Below are 16,822 nucleotides of genomic sequence, written 5' to 3' on the forward strand. Positions count from 1 at the left end.
TGAAAATCAACTGACAAAAGACAGATTAGCAGGAGAAATGGCATACAAACTCAACGTGCACTGGGGAAAATCACAATGGGGTGCAGATGATTGTATGCCCTTCTTAGTGGAAAGGGAGACGGGGAAGTGTGGATGATTTTAGGAGAGTAATAAATGGTTTTTAGGGGAATTAAATGGCCTGGAAGGACATACAGTGGCCTGGGACAAAGTCTGTTGAGCCCGCAGAGTGGACAAGGATTTGTGACAAAAGTCTGTCCAGGTGTGTTGACAGACTTCAGACTTTCTTCCAGCAATACGAGTTCACAAAAACTCAGGAAAAGGATGAGAAGCAATTGTTTTCTTCTTTGGTGGGTCCAGACTTAAGGCAGCTTAGGGAACCTCATAGAACAACTTCATTCTGTGCTTTGGGAGAGACAGAAGACTGAGAGATGGGGGGAGCCTGGAGAGACTTTGAGGCTTCTTTAGTTCAGCAGTCAAAGTACTACTTTTGGGATATTGGTTTCTGAGCCCCAGCAGAAGACATGCAGGAAACACAGTAAAGTAGCAGATTCAGTCCCAAGTATATCAATAATTACATTGAAAATGGATGAACTAAATACTCCAGAAAAGACTATCAGAATGCATTAACAGATAAACAAACAAAAAAGGCCTATGTGCCGAGGTGTACTACGTATGCAGAGAGGTTGAAAGTGATAGATAGGCAAGCAGTGGTCGTCAGAAAGCGTGAGATAACACAGAGTTTGCGACAAGAAGGTAAAGAGGGTGTTAGGTTTTGAATACTTGTCTTTAATTAATTTTGTCCTGATCGCACACAAAACATTTTTGCATCCAACATTTCTTCTTAGTTACTTGGCAACAAATAGCCAGCGAGTGGCTCCCCGTGTCCCAGTTCTTACTCATGGAAGCGAAGCAGAGAAGGCAGGGTCAGATGTCTTATACACAAAGTCTGTATTTTAGACAGGAAATGAAGAATGATAGATTTTCTGTGCTTTTATAAAGGGGAAAGAGGCAATTGTCTCCCCTTCCTCTTCTGGGAGAGTCTCATTAGAAATATCTTACTCCAACCCCTTAGAATGTACATAAATCTCTATATGGAAATATAAGGCCATTCGTTTCAGTCCTATAAGCAGAAACGTGTCCCAGTTCTGGAGCCTCCCATACTTTGAAATGTGACCACGTACATCCAGTGTTAAGGAATCTCACTATGAATATACGGTTATACCTTTGTTCCTAAGGTTTACTTTTAGTCCAGAATTCTCAAATGTAGTAAAAATTTCATTGAAAGCCCTACTTGCACAGAAGCACTAAATACTTTCTGTACAGTCCCACAGAGGGACATTTTCATTATAAAAATGAGTCAGTTTATTAGGAAGATGTAAGTCATTAAGTTATCTACAACTAATAACAGAACTTCAAAATATATGCAAGCAACTAGAGAGAGAGAGAGAGAGAGAGAGAATTAAAGGGAGAAATAAGCAATTCCATAATCATAATTGGAGAAGTTAATACCCCCTGAGTAATTGAGATAGCAACTAGATATTTAAAAATCAATAAAAGCAGAAAAGATCTTAACAACCCGATCAACTATGTATTTAAAAATATTGCATATTTCTTTTGGAAAAGACTACCAGAAATGATAAGAATACCTGTTTCCTTTGTTGTTAGCAGCCTTGAATCTTAATTTTTCAATATGTTTCATTCTTTGTTAATCTGATAGGAAAACCATGATACTTTATTTTTATGTGCATTTCATTAATCACTAAATGCACTTTTTTTGCACATGCTTATTTAATTTTTTTTCTGCATTGAGGTACATTAATTTGGGTCTATTTGTGTATTGTGTTCTTTTTAAACTTACAGTATCTTATATTGTAAATATTTGCCCTTTGTCATTAACTTTTATTTATTTATTTATTTATTTTTTGAGCCAGAGTATCACTCTGTCACCCAGGCTGGAGTGCAGTGACACACTCATAGCCACCATAGCCTCAACCTGCTGGACTCAGATAATTCTTCTGTCTCTGCCTTCGAAGTAGCTGGAATTCCAGGTGTGTGCCACCACGCCCAGCTCATTTTTTGATTTATTGTAGAGATGAGGTCTGGCCAAGTTGCTCAGGCAGTCCTCTATCCTCCACCTTCCAAAGTACTGGGATTACAGGTGTGAGCCACTGCACCCAGCTTGTCATTAGCTTTTTATTTTATTTTATTTTGTCATTAGCTTTTAAACTGTCTTTCTTATGTTCTTTATCTTATAGAAATGAAAATGTTTATGTAGTCAAATCCATCTTTATTTTTCATTTCTGGCTTTTTTCTTTGATTTCTGTGAGTTAATTTTCATGATTCTGCTTGTGAGTTACAAACCATATAGGGTATTATCTCACTAAAAAAACTAACCTTATAAAAGCCAAGGTAGCTACCAATGAAGCATTGAGATGGGCAGAGAAAATAACTTCCACTTCCCTGTGTTATGCTTTTGCAACTTATACTGTTGGTTAAAATACTTATTACTGTGCCAGTAATTACTCTTATTACTCTTTTCCTAGTCTTATGCAATTGAAGTATCTTGTCTTTTGTTTCTCAGATCATCCATAATTTCACAAAGCGAATCCAAACCAAAATCAAAGATCTTCTACAGCAAATGGAAGAAGGGCTGAAGACAGCTGATCCCCATGACTGCTCTGCTTATACTGGTTGGACAGGTGAGACGAAATGCTATAAGTAACTGATACATTTTATTCTTAGATCATGAGGTACAAGACTTGGCTTTGAAATGTTCTTTTCTTTTAAAATGGTAAAGTTTTATACCCTTTAAGTGAAGTCTTGAAACTGTGTCTTTAATGGTTAAAGAAATACCTCCTACTTGAAGTTTGAACTGTAATATGTAGTACACCATATTTTTATAGCATTATTTACTTAATTTCATATACAGCTGTCTACAAAACTGCATAATAAGAGCAAATTGTCCTGGGGTTAGTTTTTGTTGTTTTTGCTGTTTTGTGTTATGGTTTCTCTGATCTGTTATATAAAATATTTACCCTACTCCTCGTACTCATTTAACTCATCTTACACAAAATGTTTTTATTTTAATGATAACAGTTAAATAGCCAAAATTACACTTTACATTAAAAAATATAGTTTCAAAATTAACTTGCCTTAACTAATCTTTACATTCTTGCTATTTTACCAAGTAACCAGAACATTGTAGTAGTTTTTTGAGAAATATAAGGATAAAAAAGGTAGATCTTGTTCTCAGACTGAAGTTTTATTAAATCTCTAATTACAATTTATATATATATACATTTAAGCTATTTCTTATTAAATCTTTATAGTTTAATTAGTAAGCAGCACAGAAACATGTATATGTGTTAGATCTACCATAAACCAAACACAGCAGCCCTTAAAATGTTGTATTTCTATTTCTACTTACATTCATTTTAGTAATGCTTCACTTATTGTTTGCCTATTTTGCATGGGACACTTACATAGAGACATTACATGTTTCAAATTTGTAAACTCATTTCAAACCTCAGACTGTTTCCAGGCAGACATGGAGCCAGTTCACTTACAGGACCAAAGACATTTATCCTAAATGCAAAACTAGATAACTGTGGTAAGCCTGAAGTGAAATACAAAGAATGAAGATAGTTTGGAAGGAAAATGACATAGCTATTAGTAGCACAAGTTTTCCCTAAAATGTCTTGTACTTACAGCATTTCCTCTTGCTGTTGAAAATGGTTTTTACTTTTCTGATTAAGTCCCAAACTGACTATGTATCACCATCATCCAGATAACTTTATAATAGACCAAGATTCTCTGCCTCTATCCCAGAAGGATTACCTTAGGAACTCTGAAGGTAGATGTCAGAAATCAGTATTTCTTAAAAATTCCTATCTGGCTCTTTCTGCCATCTTTCCGTGCCGCCATCATGGTATGCATGAATGTCCTGACTGATGCTCTCAAGAGCATCAATAATGCCAAAAGGAGAGACAAATCCCAGTTTTTTTTAAGACCATGCTCCAAGGTAATCATTCAGTTTCTAACTGTGATGATGAAGCATGGTTACATTGGTGAATTTGAAATCATTGATGATCACAGAGCTGGAAAAATTGTTATAAACCTCACAGGTAGGTTAAACAAGTGTGGTATGATCGATCAGCCTCAGATTTGATGTGCAACTCAAAGAGTTAGAAAAGTGGCTCATCCCTCCAATTTGGTTTCATTGTACTGACTTCAGCAGGCATTATAGACTATGAAGAAGAAAGAAATGCACAGGAGGGAAAGCCCTGGGATTCTTTTTTTAGGGATGTAATTTGTATAGGTACAAATAAAATGCCTCAAAGGAAAAAAATAAATCCTATTTGTTGCCATCTATTGGAATCACTGGTAGAACCATCATGGAAGTATTTGGTTTCAGTGGGCACTGGGGTTCACATAGAAGTATGAAATCTGCTTTGACCTAAAACTTCCCATCTCGTCTCTTAAAACGTACCATATAAGAAGAAAAATAAATGAAACATCCACAATTAATCCCTTCAGTAAAGCAAGGAGACAGAAAAAAACACAGTGTTGGTGAAAAACAAGCAGCATCCAAAATGAGTGTGGAAAGTCACACGATGTAGCAGGAAGGAAACCAAAGGAGCAGACCACAGCTTCAGTGGGAACTTTTGTGGGCATATCTGAGTGCCACGTGGGCAGGCAGTGCTGGAGAGGCAGAGAAAAAAGTCGTGGAAAGTGCACAGGAAGCAGAGGTTGTAGACTTTTAAGAGGGCACTACTTCTTTAGGAAAAAGAGGAGGATTTGCTTCCAAGGCAGAAATGGCACCCTTGGTGGCACTGGCTGATGGTGTCAGGAAGAAGGCAAGCAGCAGTGGGGCCATGCTCCTGAAACAAGAAAGGTTACAGGAGTCAAAGGAATTCTGGCTACCAGTCACCATCTAGTAAATAAACTGTTATTCATCACTTAGCAAGAGGAGTCTTTGCTTGAGATATGACACTGGGAAAGCTGTCCAACCATTTTTCTCTTTTAGGGATTCTTTATGCTCATAGCTGATTCAGAAAAATTCGGTGTATTCAAGTTTAAGAAAAAAATTAACTATTGTGTCTATAGTGTAAGGGAAAAAAGAAAAATTGGGGAGGGGCAAGATGGCAACAGAATCTGTTGGAGTTTGTGAGTCTATACACAGGAGAATCTGCGTGTGTGTGTGTACACAAGCTGATGTCTGACTGAGGAGAAACACAGATCAAGCACTCAGGGCACCCTGCAGAAGCGGCTGCAATTTACCACTGCTGTAAATTCAGCACCCCCTCCTCATCACCTCCCTCCTCCTGTGTGTAAAAGAACATCCGACATTCTCAGGGCAGCTCCTGGGGTGCTCGGGACATGCAAGTTAAAAAAAAAAAAAAAGGAACCTGAAGTTCCAGAAATGGCCACAAGAGGGAGTCCATTTTTATTTTATTTTTATTTTTTGTCTGCTCTGTCTATACATATCTTTCAGTGTGTGTCTTCTGATAAGATTTGCCCCCTTTCCTCCCTCTTTTTTGTGTATGGGTATATTTGAGGGTGATAGTATCTTCATTTTTTTATTGTTTGTTTATTCCTGTTTGTTTTATTTGTTCATTTGCTTGTCTGTTTTCCATGTTATACATTCTCTTCATCTTCCTTTTTTTCCTCTTTTTCTTCTCTGTTCTTTTCCCTTCTCTTATGTCATTTTGGTTTCAGGAGTATACTTATGCTTCCACCGCATGAACATATTGTAAGGCAGTGGGAAGTGGATTCCAGGGGGCTCAGATCCCAGTTGGTGAGTACTGTGATCTGCAGGTAGCTTCTGAACTGTGCTCCCCCCCATTATACCTTAATCAAATCTCAAAATTGCAAAAAGACCACATAGCACCCACCCCCAGCCCAGCTTCAAAATTGAACAAATCCAGAGGCTCTACCTCAGGAAGAATAGGGGGTTGAGCAAACAGATGTGAAAGCTATCCCCTCATCACTGAGCAATGTAATTAAAAAGGGGAGAAATGAAAAGGGTGAGAAAATATGTCACAAATGAAGAAGAATCAACGGAAGAACACAGGTACCCCCCCAGACCCCTGGAAAGACAGCACCTGAGAATACAGACTTCAGAACTGAAACAGTGAAGAGCCCCCAGAACAACTGGTCTCAAACCACAAATCTAGATACCAAGGTATTGATGGAGAGGGTGGATAAAAACAAAGATAAGAAAGAATGAAAGGGTTGACAACTAAGGTGACAGCAATAAAGAATACAGTGAACAAAATAACAAACTAACAAACATGGAAAGCAGAATTAACCAAGCAGAAGAATCTCAGAGCTTTAAAACTGAAATATATAACTAACTCAAACTGTTAAAAACAGAAAGGAAACTTAAAAGACTGAACAAAGCCTCCAAGAGATATGCGATTATATTAAAAGGCTGAACTTATGCCCAATCAGCATCCATGAGGCAGAAAGGGAGACAGAGACTACCTTGGAACAAGCATTCCATGAGGTTATACAAGGAAACTTCCCTCATCTTATCAGAGATGCAACCATCCAAACACAAGAGATTTAGAGAACCTCTGCAAGGCAGCAAATGAGAAGACCAACTCCTAGACACGTAGTAGTTTACTTATACAAAGCAGGTATAAAAGAAAAATTCCAAAGACAGCAAGAAAGATCAGACTGCCTACCAGGGAGGACCAATTAGAATAGCGGCAGACTTATCTACAGAAACACTACAGGCTAGAATAGACTGGAGTCCAATCTTCAAAGTTCTCGAGGATAAGCAATTCCAGCCAAGAATTTTCTGCCCAGCTAAGCTAAGCATCATCAGTGATGGATAATTAAAATCCTTTGCTGACATTCAATCCCTAAGAGTTTATGCTGCCTCCAGACCAGCTCTACAACAGACTCTTAAAAAGGTATTAAGCACAGAACAAAGAAAAAAAATGACCATGCTCTTCCCAAGAATGCAGGAAAACAGAAGCAACACAACATGTATCATGACTGCAAAACTGAAAAAACACATATATCAACTCCAAAATTAAAAGAAAATCAACAAACAAACAGCAACAACAAAGAACTTTAAAGAACCTCATGACATAAATAAACTCTCACATCTCAATAATCAGCCTGAACATTAATGGACTAAATGCACCACTGAAAAGACAGAATGGCAAACTGGATTAAAAAAAAAAAAAAAAAAAAGACCCAATGATTTGCTGCCTTCAAGAAACATCTCAATACAAAGGACTCTCACAGATTCAAAGTTAGAGGATTGTAAGCAAATTTTCAGGTGAATAGAACAAAAAAGAAGGCAGGAGTCACAATCTTAATATCAGATAAAACAACCTTTAAATTATCAAAAACTTAAAGAGAAACAGAAAGACACTATATAATAATAAAAGGTTCAATCCATCAATAAGAAGTATTCATCCTAAACATACATGCACCCAACACAGGAGCACGAACTTTTATAAAACAGCTACTAAGTAAACTAAAAAAAGATATTAGCTCTAACACTATCATAGGTGGGAACTTAAACACCCTACTAGCAACCCTAGATAGATCATTGAAGCAAAAAATCAACACAGAGATCTGGAACCTCAACCTGATGCTTGTCCAGATGGACTTGATAGATACCTGCAGAATACTCCACCCAACAATAATGGAACATTCTACTCGTCACCACATAGAATGTACTCCAAGATTGGCCACATCCTTGGCCATAAGTTAAGCACAAACAAGTTTCACAATATCAAAATACTGCCATGTACTTTCTCAGACCACAGTGAAATAAAAATAAATATCAACACCAACAAAATTCCCCCAAGACTCACAAAGACATGGACACTAAACGGCATGATGCTTAATGATTACTGGGTCAACACAGAACTCAAAAGATTGCTCGAAACAAATGAAAGTGAAGAAATATCTTACCAAAACATCTGGGATGCCATGAAAACAGTACTAAGAGCGGAATTTATTTCTACAAGCACAAGAAAATGGAAAGATCACAATTTAATCTCTATGAACACACATCAAGAAAATAAAAAGTTTGCAAGTTAACAGCCCAACAAGTCACCTAAGAGAACTGGAAAGACAGGACCACTAAAACCCTGACTTCAACAGAAGAATCCAGATTACCAAAGTAAAACTCTAAATATGGGACAAAAATATAGAAAAAAATCAAAACAAAAATCTGGTTCTTTGAAAGGATAGACAAGATTGATGGACCCCTTACCAGATTGACCAAGAAAAAGAAACAGAAAAGATCAGGTCACAACTGACCCCAAAGAAATACAAAAGATTGTCAGATAATACTATGCATACCTGTATGGAAACAAACTCACAAACCTAAATGAAATGGAGGACTTTCTGATATCACACAACCTTCCAAGGTTGAAACAAGAAGATACTGAGACCCTAAATAGACCAATAACAACTCCATCATAAGAAAACTAAGTAAAAAAAAAAAAAAAAGCCCTGGACCAGGTGGCTTTCCAGTGGAATTCTACAAAATATATAAGGAGTAGCTGATACCAATCAAATTGAAAGTATTCCAGGCAATCGAGAAAGACTGAACTCTCCCTAAATCATTTTATGATGCTAACATCACAACGATATCCAAACCAGATAAAGATCCAACAAAGAAAGAGAACTACTGGCCAGTATCCCTGATGAACACAGATGCAAATATTCTTAACCAGATTATAGCAAATTAGATACAACACATCTCAAAAATCATTCACCATGACCAAGTAGGCTTCATTCCCAGAATGCAGGGCTGGTTCAACATCCACAAGACCATAAATGTAATTAAATACATCAACAGATATAAAAACAAGAACCGCATGATTATATCATTAGACACAGAAAAAACTTTTGATAAAATCCAGCATCCTTTCTTGACAAAAGCCCTTGAACACCTAGGCATAGTGGGAACATACCTCAAAATAGTAGGAGCCATCTATAATAAACCCACAGCCAAAATATTGCTAAACAGACAGAAATTGGAAGCATCTCCCCTGAAAATTGGAACAAGACAAGACTGCCCACTCTCACCCCTCCTGTTCAACATAGTGTTGGAAGTCCTAGCTGGAGCAATCAGACAAGAAAAGGAAATCAGAGGTATCCAAATAGAAAAATAGAAATCAAGTTATCCCTCTTTGCTGTCCATATGATCCCGTACCTTGAAAACCCAAGAGAATCTGTCAAAAACCTCCTTGCATCAATAAAGGACTTTGGCAAAGTCTCAGGGTACAAAATAAATGTGAAGACAGTCACATTCTTATGCACCAACAACAAACAGGCAGAGAACAAAATAAAAAGCATGACCCCATTCACTGGAACCACAAAAAACGAAGGAAGGAAGGAAGGAGGATGGACGGAAGGACCTTAGCATCATTTCAAATTGGAGAAGTGAAAGACCTTTACAATGAAAACTACAAAACACTGTGCAAAGAAATCAAAGAAGACACAAGCAAATGGAAGAATATTCCATGCTCATGGGCTGGAAGAATCAACATTGTTAAGATATCTATCCTACCAAAGGCAATCTACAGATTCAGCACAGTACCCATTAAATCACCAACATAATTCTCAGACTTGGAAACGACAATACAGAAATTCATATGGAAACATAAAAGATCACCTGGTAACCTACCTGGGGAAGGGAAATACCAGCTGGCTCTAGCCTTCAGCTTTGGGGAAGGGAAGTGATTAACTCCAGCTGCCTCTAGCCGTCCTGACCCACTAAGGGGTTAGAGGTTAGAGGCACTAGTGCAGTTCACAGCTCACAAGAAGACTAAGACCTGATGGTCAGTTGACAGCTCACCAGAAAACTGAAACCTGATCGTCAGTTCACAGCTCTTCAGAAGACTGAGACCTGTAGACTGCTTTCTCTCCCCCTACATCTTACCACAGGCTCCTTTTATGTTGTGCAACATGTTGGCATTTCAGCAAAAAGTTACAAAACATTGTGACTTTTTTGTACTTTACCTGTTATCATTTACTTCAAAATACTTAAGCATTAAGTGTATACAACTATAGGATTTTAAGTTCACTGGTTAACTAGATCAGCATCATGGTTTTAGAGATTTCTGAGTTAATCAGGGACTACTTATGTATGAGCCTTTATAGTGATTATTATGTTTGAGATCTATTGGTATTTAATTTTTGCTATCTGTTTTCTCTGTGTTCATAATTTATATTTTTTGAATACAGAAAACATGCACTGAAGGAGATGATGAGCAATTCAAACAAAATAATTTATCTCAGAACCCACAAGTATACTACTTCAGATCTGTTTGATTCAACTTCATTAGAGAAATGGATAATGATGAAAGGACTTCTCAAAAAAACTTTAAAAGGTTTTAAGGATTAATTTCAAAGAGGAATGGGATACCCTGAATAGAGTAATTGAAGAATGAAGCAGCTAAATATTTAGAGAAACTTAAAAAGCAAAATAGTAGCCAGGCATGGTGGCTCAGGCCTGTAATCCCAGCACTTTGGGAAGCCAAAGGGTGAGGCAGAAGGATTGCTTGAGCCCAGGAGTTTGAGACCAGCCTAGGCAACAGAGACCTCATCTCTACAGGAAATGCAAAAAGTAGCCGTGTATGGTGATGTACGTTTGTAATCCAGCTACTGGGAAGGCTGAGGTGGGAGGATCACCTGAGCCCAGGAGGTTGAGGCTGCAGTGAGCTGGGATAGCACCCCTGCACTCCAGCCTGAGTGACAGAGTGAGACCCTGTGTGTGTGTGTGTGTGTGTGTGTGTGTGTGTGTGTGTCTTCTCTCTTCTCCTCTCTTCTCTTTTCTCTCTCTCTCTATGTATATATATATATATCCTTTATATGTGTATATGTGTGTGTGTATATATGTGTGTGTGTATAAATAAAGTATAAGTACTAAGAGTCAGAGTAGGAATTAGACAAAGACCAGAATGTTGAAGAACATCAGTTCAAACTTAAAGAAATGTTTTGTTTGGCGTTTTCACCATCATCTTATCTACGTCAATACTTTTTGCTGTAGTAGACTTTATTAAATATATATTTATACTGATTCAATTTTTTCTTATGCCTTCTTGAGCCCAGGCATAAAAATGTGTTTTAGGTCAGACAGGGGGGTCTGTGATCTGGTGCCACGGGTAAGATGCAAAGAATTACATAGAAGTTTCATTCGAAAATATAGTTTTGAGAGAGCGAGAAAAGGGAGATTCACCTTCCCCAGATTGAAGAGGAGACCAGAGCTTAAAGAGAAGCATGACCTGGCCATAGCTTACTGAACACATGACTGAGCCAGAACTTAGCAATAGTGGTGGTGGCTGTTTGAGTTTGGGGCAGGTTGTTAAGGTGATTGGGTGGTAGTCTGTTTTACATCATCACAAAAGACAGGTGAGCACAGGTACTGACATGAAGGAGAGCAGTCAGATAGGTGGGCTAGTCACGTGACTATTGCCATGGTGATGGAGTCTGTTACCTCCCTGATGACCAGACAGATGGGCAGGCCAGTCACATAGATGAGAGGGGCAGATGAAAGACAAATTCTAAGGAATTTGTGTCTTGTGACTCACCCAGGGTTCCAGGAAAGGATTATTGTCTGGCTTCAGAGAAATTCCATTTGGGGCTCTTTCCTTTCAGTGTGCTTCCATAAGAAGCCATAGGTCCTCCTCCAGAGAGTCTCAGACAGAGACCCCTGTCTGATTCATTTGAAGATCTGGGTCTGTTCTTTATCCTGAAATAGAAAAGTTAGACAGATGGTAAACTATGCCCTCTGAACTGGTCACCTAATTCTGCATCTTGTGATTATCCCATAAATGGAGAGCCAACTCACTGGTTGGTTGGTCAGTTGGATGGGTTGTTCACTAAAGAAAATGGAAACATTGCAAAAAATAGAAAAAAAAAAAATTAGGAAGAAGAGGGTAAAAAAAATTCCAAAAAGTAATCGTTTAATTTGGGATAACATAGAAAGAAATGGTTATATGAGAAGTAAAAAGAAAAGGATTCAAGTAAGCTCTTAAGCTTAATTAAGTTTATCTTAATACAAAGGAGAATGTATACAACTTTTGAGTTAATGAAAATTAACTGGCAATGAGTGGAAAGTGGTATATCCTTTCTTGTCTAGAGTAAGAGGTACTAAGTCACTGTGCCAGGACAATTAGTAAGATGATATGTTTAAATCTGTTTTATGTTTTTTTCCACCCTGACTTATCTGTCTTGTTTTTTTTTTTTTTTTTATTTTTGTTTCACTTTTTTAGAAATGTGTGATATATAATTTTTTTTTTTGATGTTGCGTCCTCAGAAACATAGGGTTTATGTCAAAGAAAGTATTTCATGTAACTACAAAAGAATGTCCTGCAGGTGGAAAGAAAATGTAATACTATTTTTCTTTTGGGGTGGGGAATCATTCCAGGCATAGCCCTTTTGTACCTGCAGTTGTACCGGGTCACGTGTGACCAGACATACCTGCTCCGATCCCTGGATTATGTGAAGAGAACACTTCGGAATCTGAATGGGCGCAGGGTTACTTTCCTCTGTGGAGATGCTGGGCCCCTTGCTGTAGGAGCTGTGATATATCATAAGCTCAAAAGTGATTATGAGTCCCAGGAATGCATCACAAAGTGAGTTTTAAGCCTGGAAACATTGTCTCCCAATTCTCAGTTGAAGCTCTTGCTGTAGAGAGATATTCAAAAGGAAATTATGTTTTAATTCATCCACTGTTACACTCCCGAGTGAAGCAGTTGGTATATTAATTTTGAACATATGCTTTCTTTCTATCCAAGCATACATAGGCCTTAATTTTGGGGGGAATAAACATTCTTTAAGTTACTATAATCATTCTGCCTAAGCAATTTGTGATTGTCGTCAATGCCACTAAAATTAGCTATGTGCTTAGATCCACTACAATAACTTAATGGACCAATTAGGAAATATAAGCTTTTATAGCACCTATTGGTGTGTATTCTTCCTTGAGAAAGCAGAAATCAGGGCTCACTGCTAGGGTCTGGTAGATTATCTGGTATACATACTAGTCAGTTAATATTTGCTGAAAGACAAAATGACAAGCTAATTCCCAAGCATTGGCTACATTTTAATACCATTTTAATTTAAATTGTAAATCACTTTCTTTTAATTCTGGATTTCAGCGTGAAATCTTCTGTTGCATCATTTAGAATAGATATAAAGGTAGAAATTACAAAAAGATGTTTTATTTTTAACTTTGACATTTGAGAGAAGAACTAGTGAAATGGAGAAGTTTTTGTAGTTTTCTGGGTTTGGGATTTTTAGTTTAATCAGAGTTTTAAATTTATCCAGGTGTGGTGGTTCTTGCCTGTAATTCTAGGACTCTGGGAGGCCAAGGTTGGAGGATTGCTTGAGGTCAGGAGTTTGAGACCAGCCTGGGCAAGAAAGTGAGACCTTGTCTTTACAGAATAATTAAAGATCATTGGGGCAGGGTGGTGCACACCTGTAGTCCCATCCACTTGGTAGGCTGAGGTGGAGGATCGCTTGAACCCAGGAATTCGAGACTGCAGTGAGCTCTCATCGTGCCACCGTACTCCAGCCTGGGTGACAGAGTGAGACCCAGTCTATAAAGAAATAAGGAAAAAAGAGTTTTGAGTTTTGAAATACATAACAGGTAGTTCCTAAAGTGATGCAGTTGCTTAGTGTTTCAGGAAGATGTGTATTAGACATTATCTGGGAAAACAGACTTTTTCTTGTTGGTTAGACTTTTGCAGCTCCAGAGAGCCGTTGTCTGCCAAGAATCAGAGCTTCCTGATGAGCTGCTTTATGGACGGGCAGGTTACCTGTATGCCTTACTCTACCTGAACACGGAGATCGGTCCAGACACCGTGTGTGAGTCAGCTATTAAAGAGGTATTGTGGGATTACTGACAACTATGGGCATACTCTCATCTCCACCATCCAAATCTATCTGATAACATATATTAATGGCTGGACTCTGCTTCTAGTTAGCATTACTTTTGTAAAGCATCTCATAAAAAGAAAAAAAAAAAAGTCCCGTTTTTCTTTCTATGAACATTCTTTATTAATTCAGCTGCTTTTACTGGAACCAAACAGCAGCCGCTTCAGAAAATTAGAATGTTTGCTTCTTTTTCTTGAGATGTCTGACTCGTAAGCAATCCAGGTTGATAGGGTCAGGGACCAGCTTCTTCCATCTGTTCTGCCCTAGGGGCATACCCTCATCTGCATGACCAAAGCTAGGCTAGACTCCCAGTCTGTGGAAGGGAGAAAGAGCAAACTAGAGGGTACACAGCTTCCTTTTTAAGGACTTCATCTACAAGTTGCCACCCCACTTCTGCTCATGTCAAATGACTGTGTTCAGCTGTCTGTAGCTAGGCAGATGCCCACCTAAAACTAAGAGTACTTTCCCAAAAGGATGAGCAGAGAATGGACATGAGGAAACAATGAGTGTCTTTGCCACATAGTCATTCCAGACATGACGGTCTTTCAATCTAACAAAAATCCTTCACACCACAATAGACCTCGTTTCATTGCTTTTCATGAATAAAGCCAGTTCCTCTATCCTTTCCTGGAAGATGTAGTTGGTCTTTTAGGGGAAAATGTTGATGCAACAAAGCAACTGAGGAGTTTGGGGCAGTTTTTATAGGAAGTTTTTCTAGATTTTAGTAGCATTTTCATACAAATAATTTTTGATTACTAGACTTCTTAGTATATTTTTTCTACTCTGACATTTTTGTCTGAATTCTCTCTGCCTGCATTTATTAATTTATAAAATAAAGCTAACTGTTATCTGCTGTTTAAATATTTTTAGATTATCGCTCTCTCACATATGTGTGTGTGTTGTTAGTGTTAATTAGACTAGAACAGGATGCATTTAAGTTTTTTAGATTTATCCTGTTTCATTATTTCTGTAGGTAGTTGATGCTATTATTGAATCGGGTAAGACTTTGTCAAGGGAAGAAAGAAAAACTGAGCGCTGCCCCCTATTATATCAATGGCACAGGAAGCAATATGTTGGAGCCGCCCATGGCATGGCTGGAATTTACTATATTTTAATGCAGGTAAGAAGGAATATGTACTCTGAAATGCTAATACAGCAATTACATTACAATATGTTAGATCAATTGGGAAGTGGGAAATGAAATTCTTAGTACAAACAAAGGAGCCTGAATTGAAATAAGGATCCCACTTTTTTTTTTCCAATGCCCCCCACCCCCCAGGATCCTACTTTTAATCACAGATGCTTACACTCTGCTTCATAAACCACAAGCAGTGAGTCCCTACGAGTACAGTGCATTCTCTGTGTGGTTTGACCCAGATTGCCGTCTAGCACCCACACTTTTTGTCTGTCCTTGTCCTCCTGCTGATTGAAACGGGAAGTCTTTTAATAGGAGAAAGTCCTCAGGAGCAGAAGGGCTTGTAGAACCCTGTTGAGGCAGAGCCTTTGTCAGACTCAGGTGCCTCAACTTGCTGTCAGTTGTTGTTCTAGTTTTTAGTGAACTTGTTTCTGTGGTAAAGACCTTGTCTCGTGGTTATCCCTGACACCTATGGAATTAAGTACTGTATCAGGCAATCAAAGGCCCATTGCCAAAAATCACTTTGGCCTGTCTTGGTCTGAGCATAGGCATAAAGCTTCAGCCTAACCTTTCCTGCCATGTACACAGCCTTCCTTTTTTTTCTTTCTTTCTAAATCAAGCCTTTTTTATTCTGTAAAATCACAAAGCTGGCAAGTCAAGGAACATAGGTTAGAATTTAGATATCACTGACTGAAAATCTCATGCATTATTTTTAAAATATTTTATTCCCAATTTCTTTCTTATCTAACCATCATGTTTCTGCTCACTAAAGGAAAATAGGAAACTCATATCTAGACAAGTCTAAAACTTCCTTTTTTAGTAATTTTTTGTTTATTGTTGCAGAAAGTAAAACATGCAAAAATTCCAATTTGTGAATTTTCTTTATTGCTCAGGCACATTTCCAAAATAACCATAATTTCATATTTCACTTAAAAATGGCACTTTTATTCTGAACAGTTAGTAGATTTTGTGTACGTATTAGTTGGGGTTCTCCAGAGAAACAGAACCAACAGGAGACATATATTTCTCTGTCTCTATATGAGGGGAAAGGAATTGACTCATGTGGTTATGGAAGTTATGGAGGCTGAGAGGCCCATGATCTGCCATTTGCAAGCTTGAGGCCCAGAAAAGCCAGGGGTGTAACTCCAGTCCAAGTCATAAGACCTGAGGGCCAGGGAAGCTGATAGTATAAATTCCAGTCAAGGACAGGAGAAAATTGATGCCCCAGTTTAAGCAGGCGTGCAGGAAGGGGAAGATTTCCTTTTGATCTGTTCAGGCCTTTAATGGACTAGCTGGTGCCACCTACACTGGGGAGGCCATCTCCTTTACTGATTCCACCATTTAAATGCCAATCTCATCTGAAAGCACCCTTATAGACACACCCAGAAATAATGATAAATCTGGGCACTCTGTGGCCCATCCAAGTTGACACATAAAATTAACCATAACAATGTATTCTCTATTTTTCCAGAAAAATGTTTTAACAGTGGTTGGTTCAGGAACCTTTTTTTTTTTTTAATGGTTATACCCTAAAGGAAGTAATAATGTGAGAATCACACCAGTGTGGTTTACATTTAGCAGTTTAGGTTGACTTTGTTACATATTAGGGGTTTCCTTGAGAGAAAAATGCAAATCATAAAATTTTCACTCATCTGCTCTTAAAGCGATGAACAACTGTTTAGTAAGTATTCAATTTAGAAATGTAGTTTGTGCTGGGCTTGGTGGCTCAGCCTGTAATCCCGCGCCTTTGGGAGGCTGAGGTGAGTG

The 16,822-nt window shown here is 38.1% G+C and overlaps 1 protein-coding gene across 1 annotated transcript in view; it reads left to right on the plus strand.

Moving 5' to 3' along the window:
* The first annotated feature begins 2,584 nt into the window (after positions 1-2,584).
* Positions 2,585-16,822, plus strand: part of LANCL2 (LanC like 2) — a 39,592-nt gene continuing 25,354 nt past the window's right edge. The window contains exons 1-4 of the mRNA XM_008070471.1: positions 2,585-2,699; positions 12,410-12,617; positions 13,724-13,871; positions 14,894-15,040. Coding sequence (XP_008068662.1) covers positions 2,639-2,699; positions 12,410-12,617; positions 13,724-13,871; positions 14,894-15,040 — 564 coding nt within the window. The 5' untranslated portion in view covers positions 2,585-2,638. The remainder of the gene's footprint in view (positions 2,700-12,409; positions 12,618-13,723; positions 13,872-14,893; positions 15,041-16,822) is intronic.

This window comes from Carlito syrichta, unplaced genomic scaffold (genome assembly GCF_000164805.1).
Source record: "Carlito syrichta isolate Samal-C Ts95f unplaced genomic scaffold, Tarsius_syrichta-2.0.1 Scaffold313441, whole genome shotgun sequence".
Taxonomy (NCBI): Eukaryota; Metazoa; Chordata; class Mammalia; order Primates; family Tarsiidae; genus Carlito; species Carlito syrichta.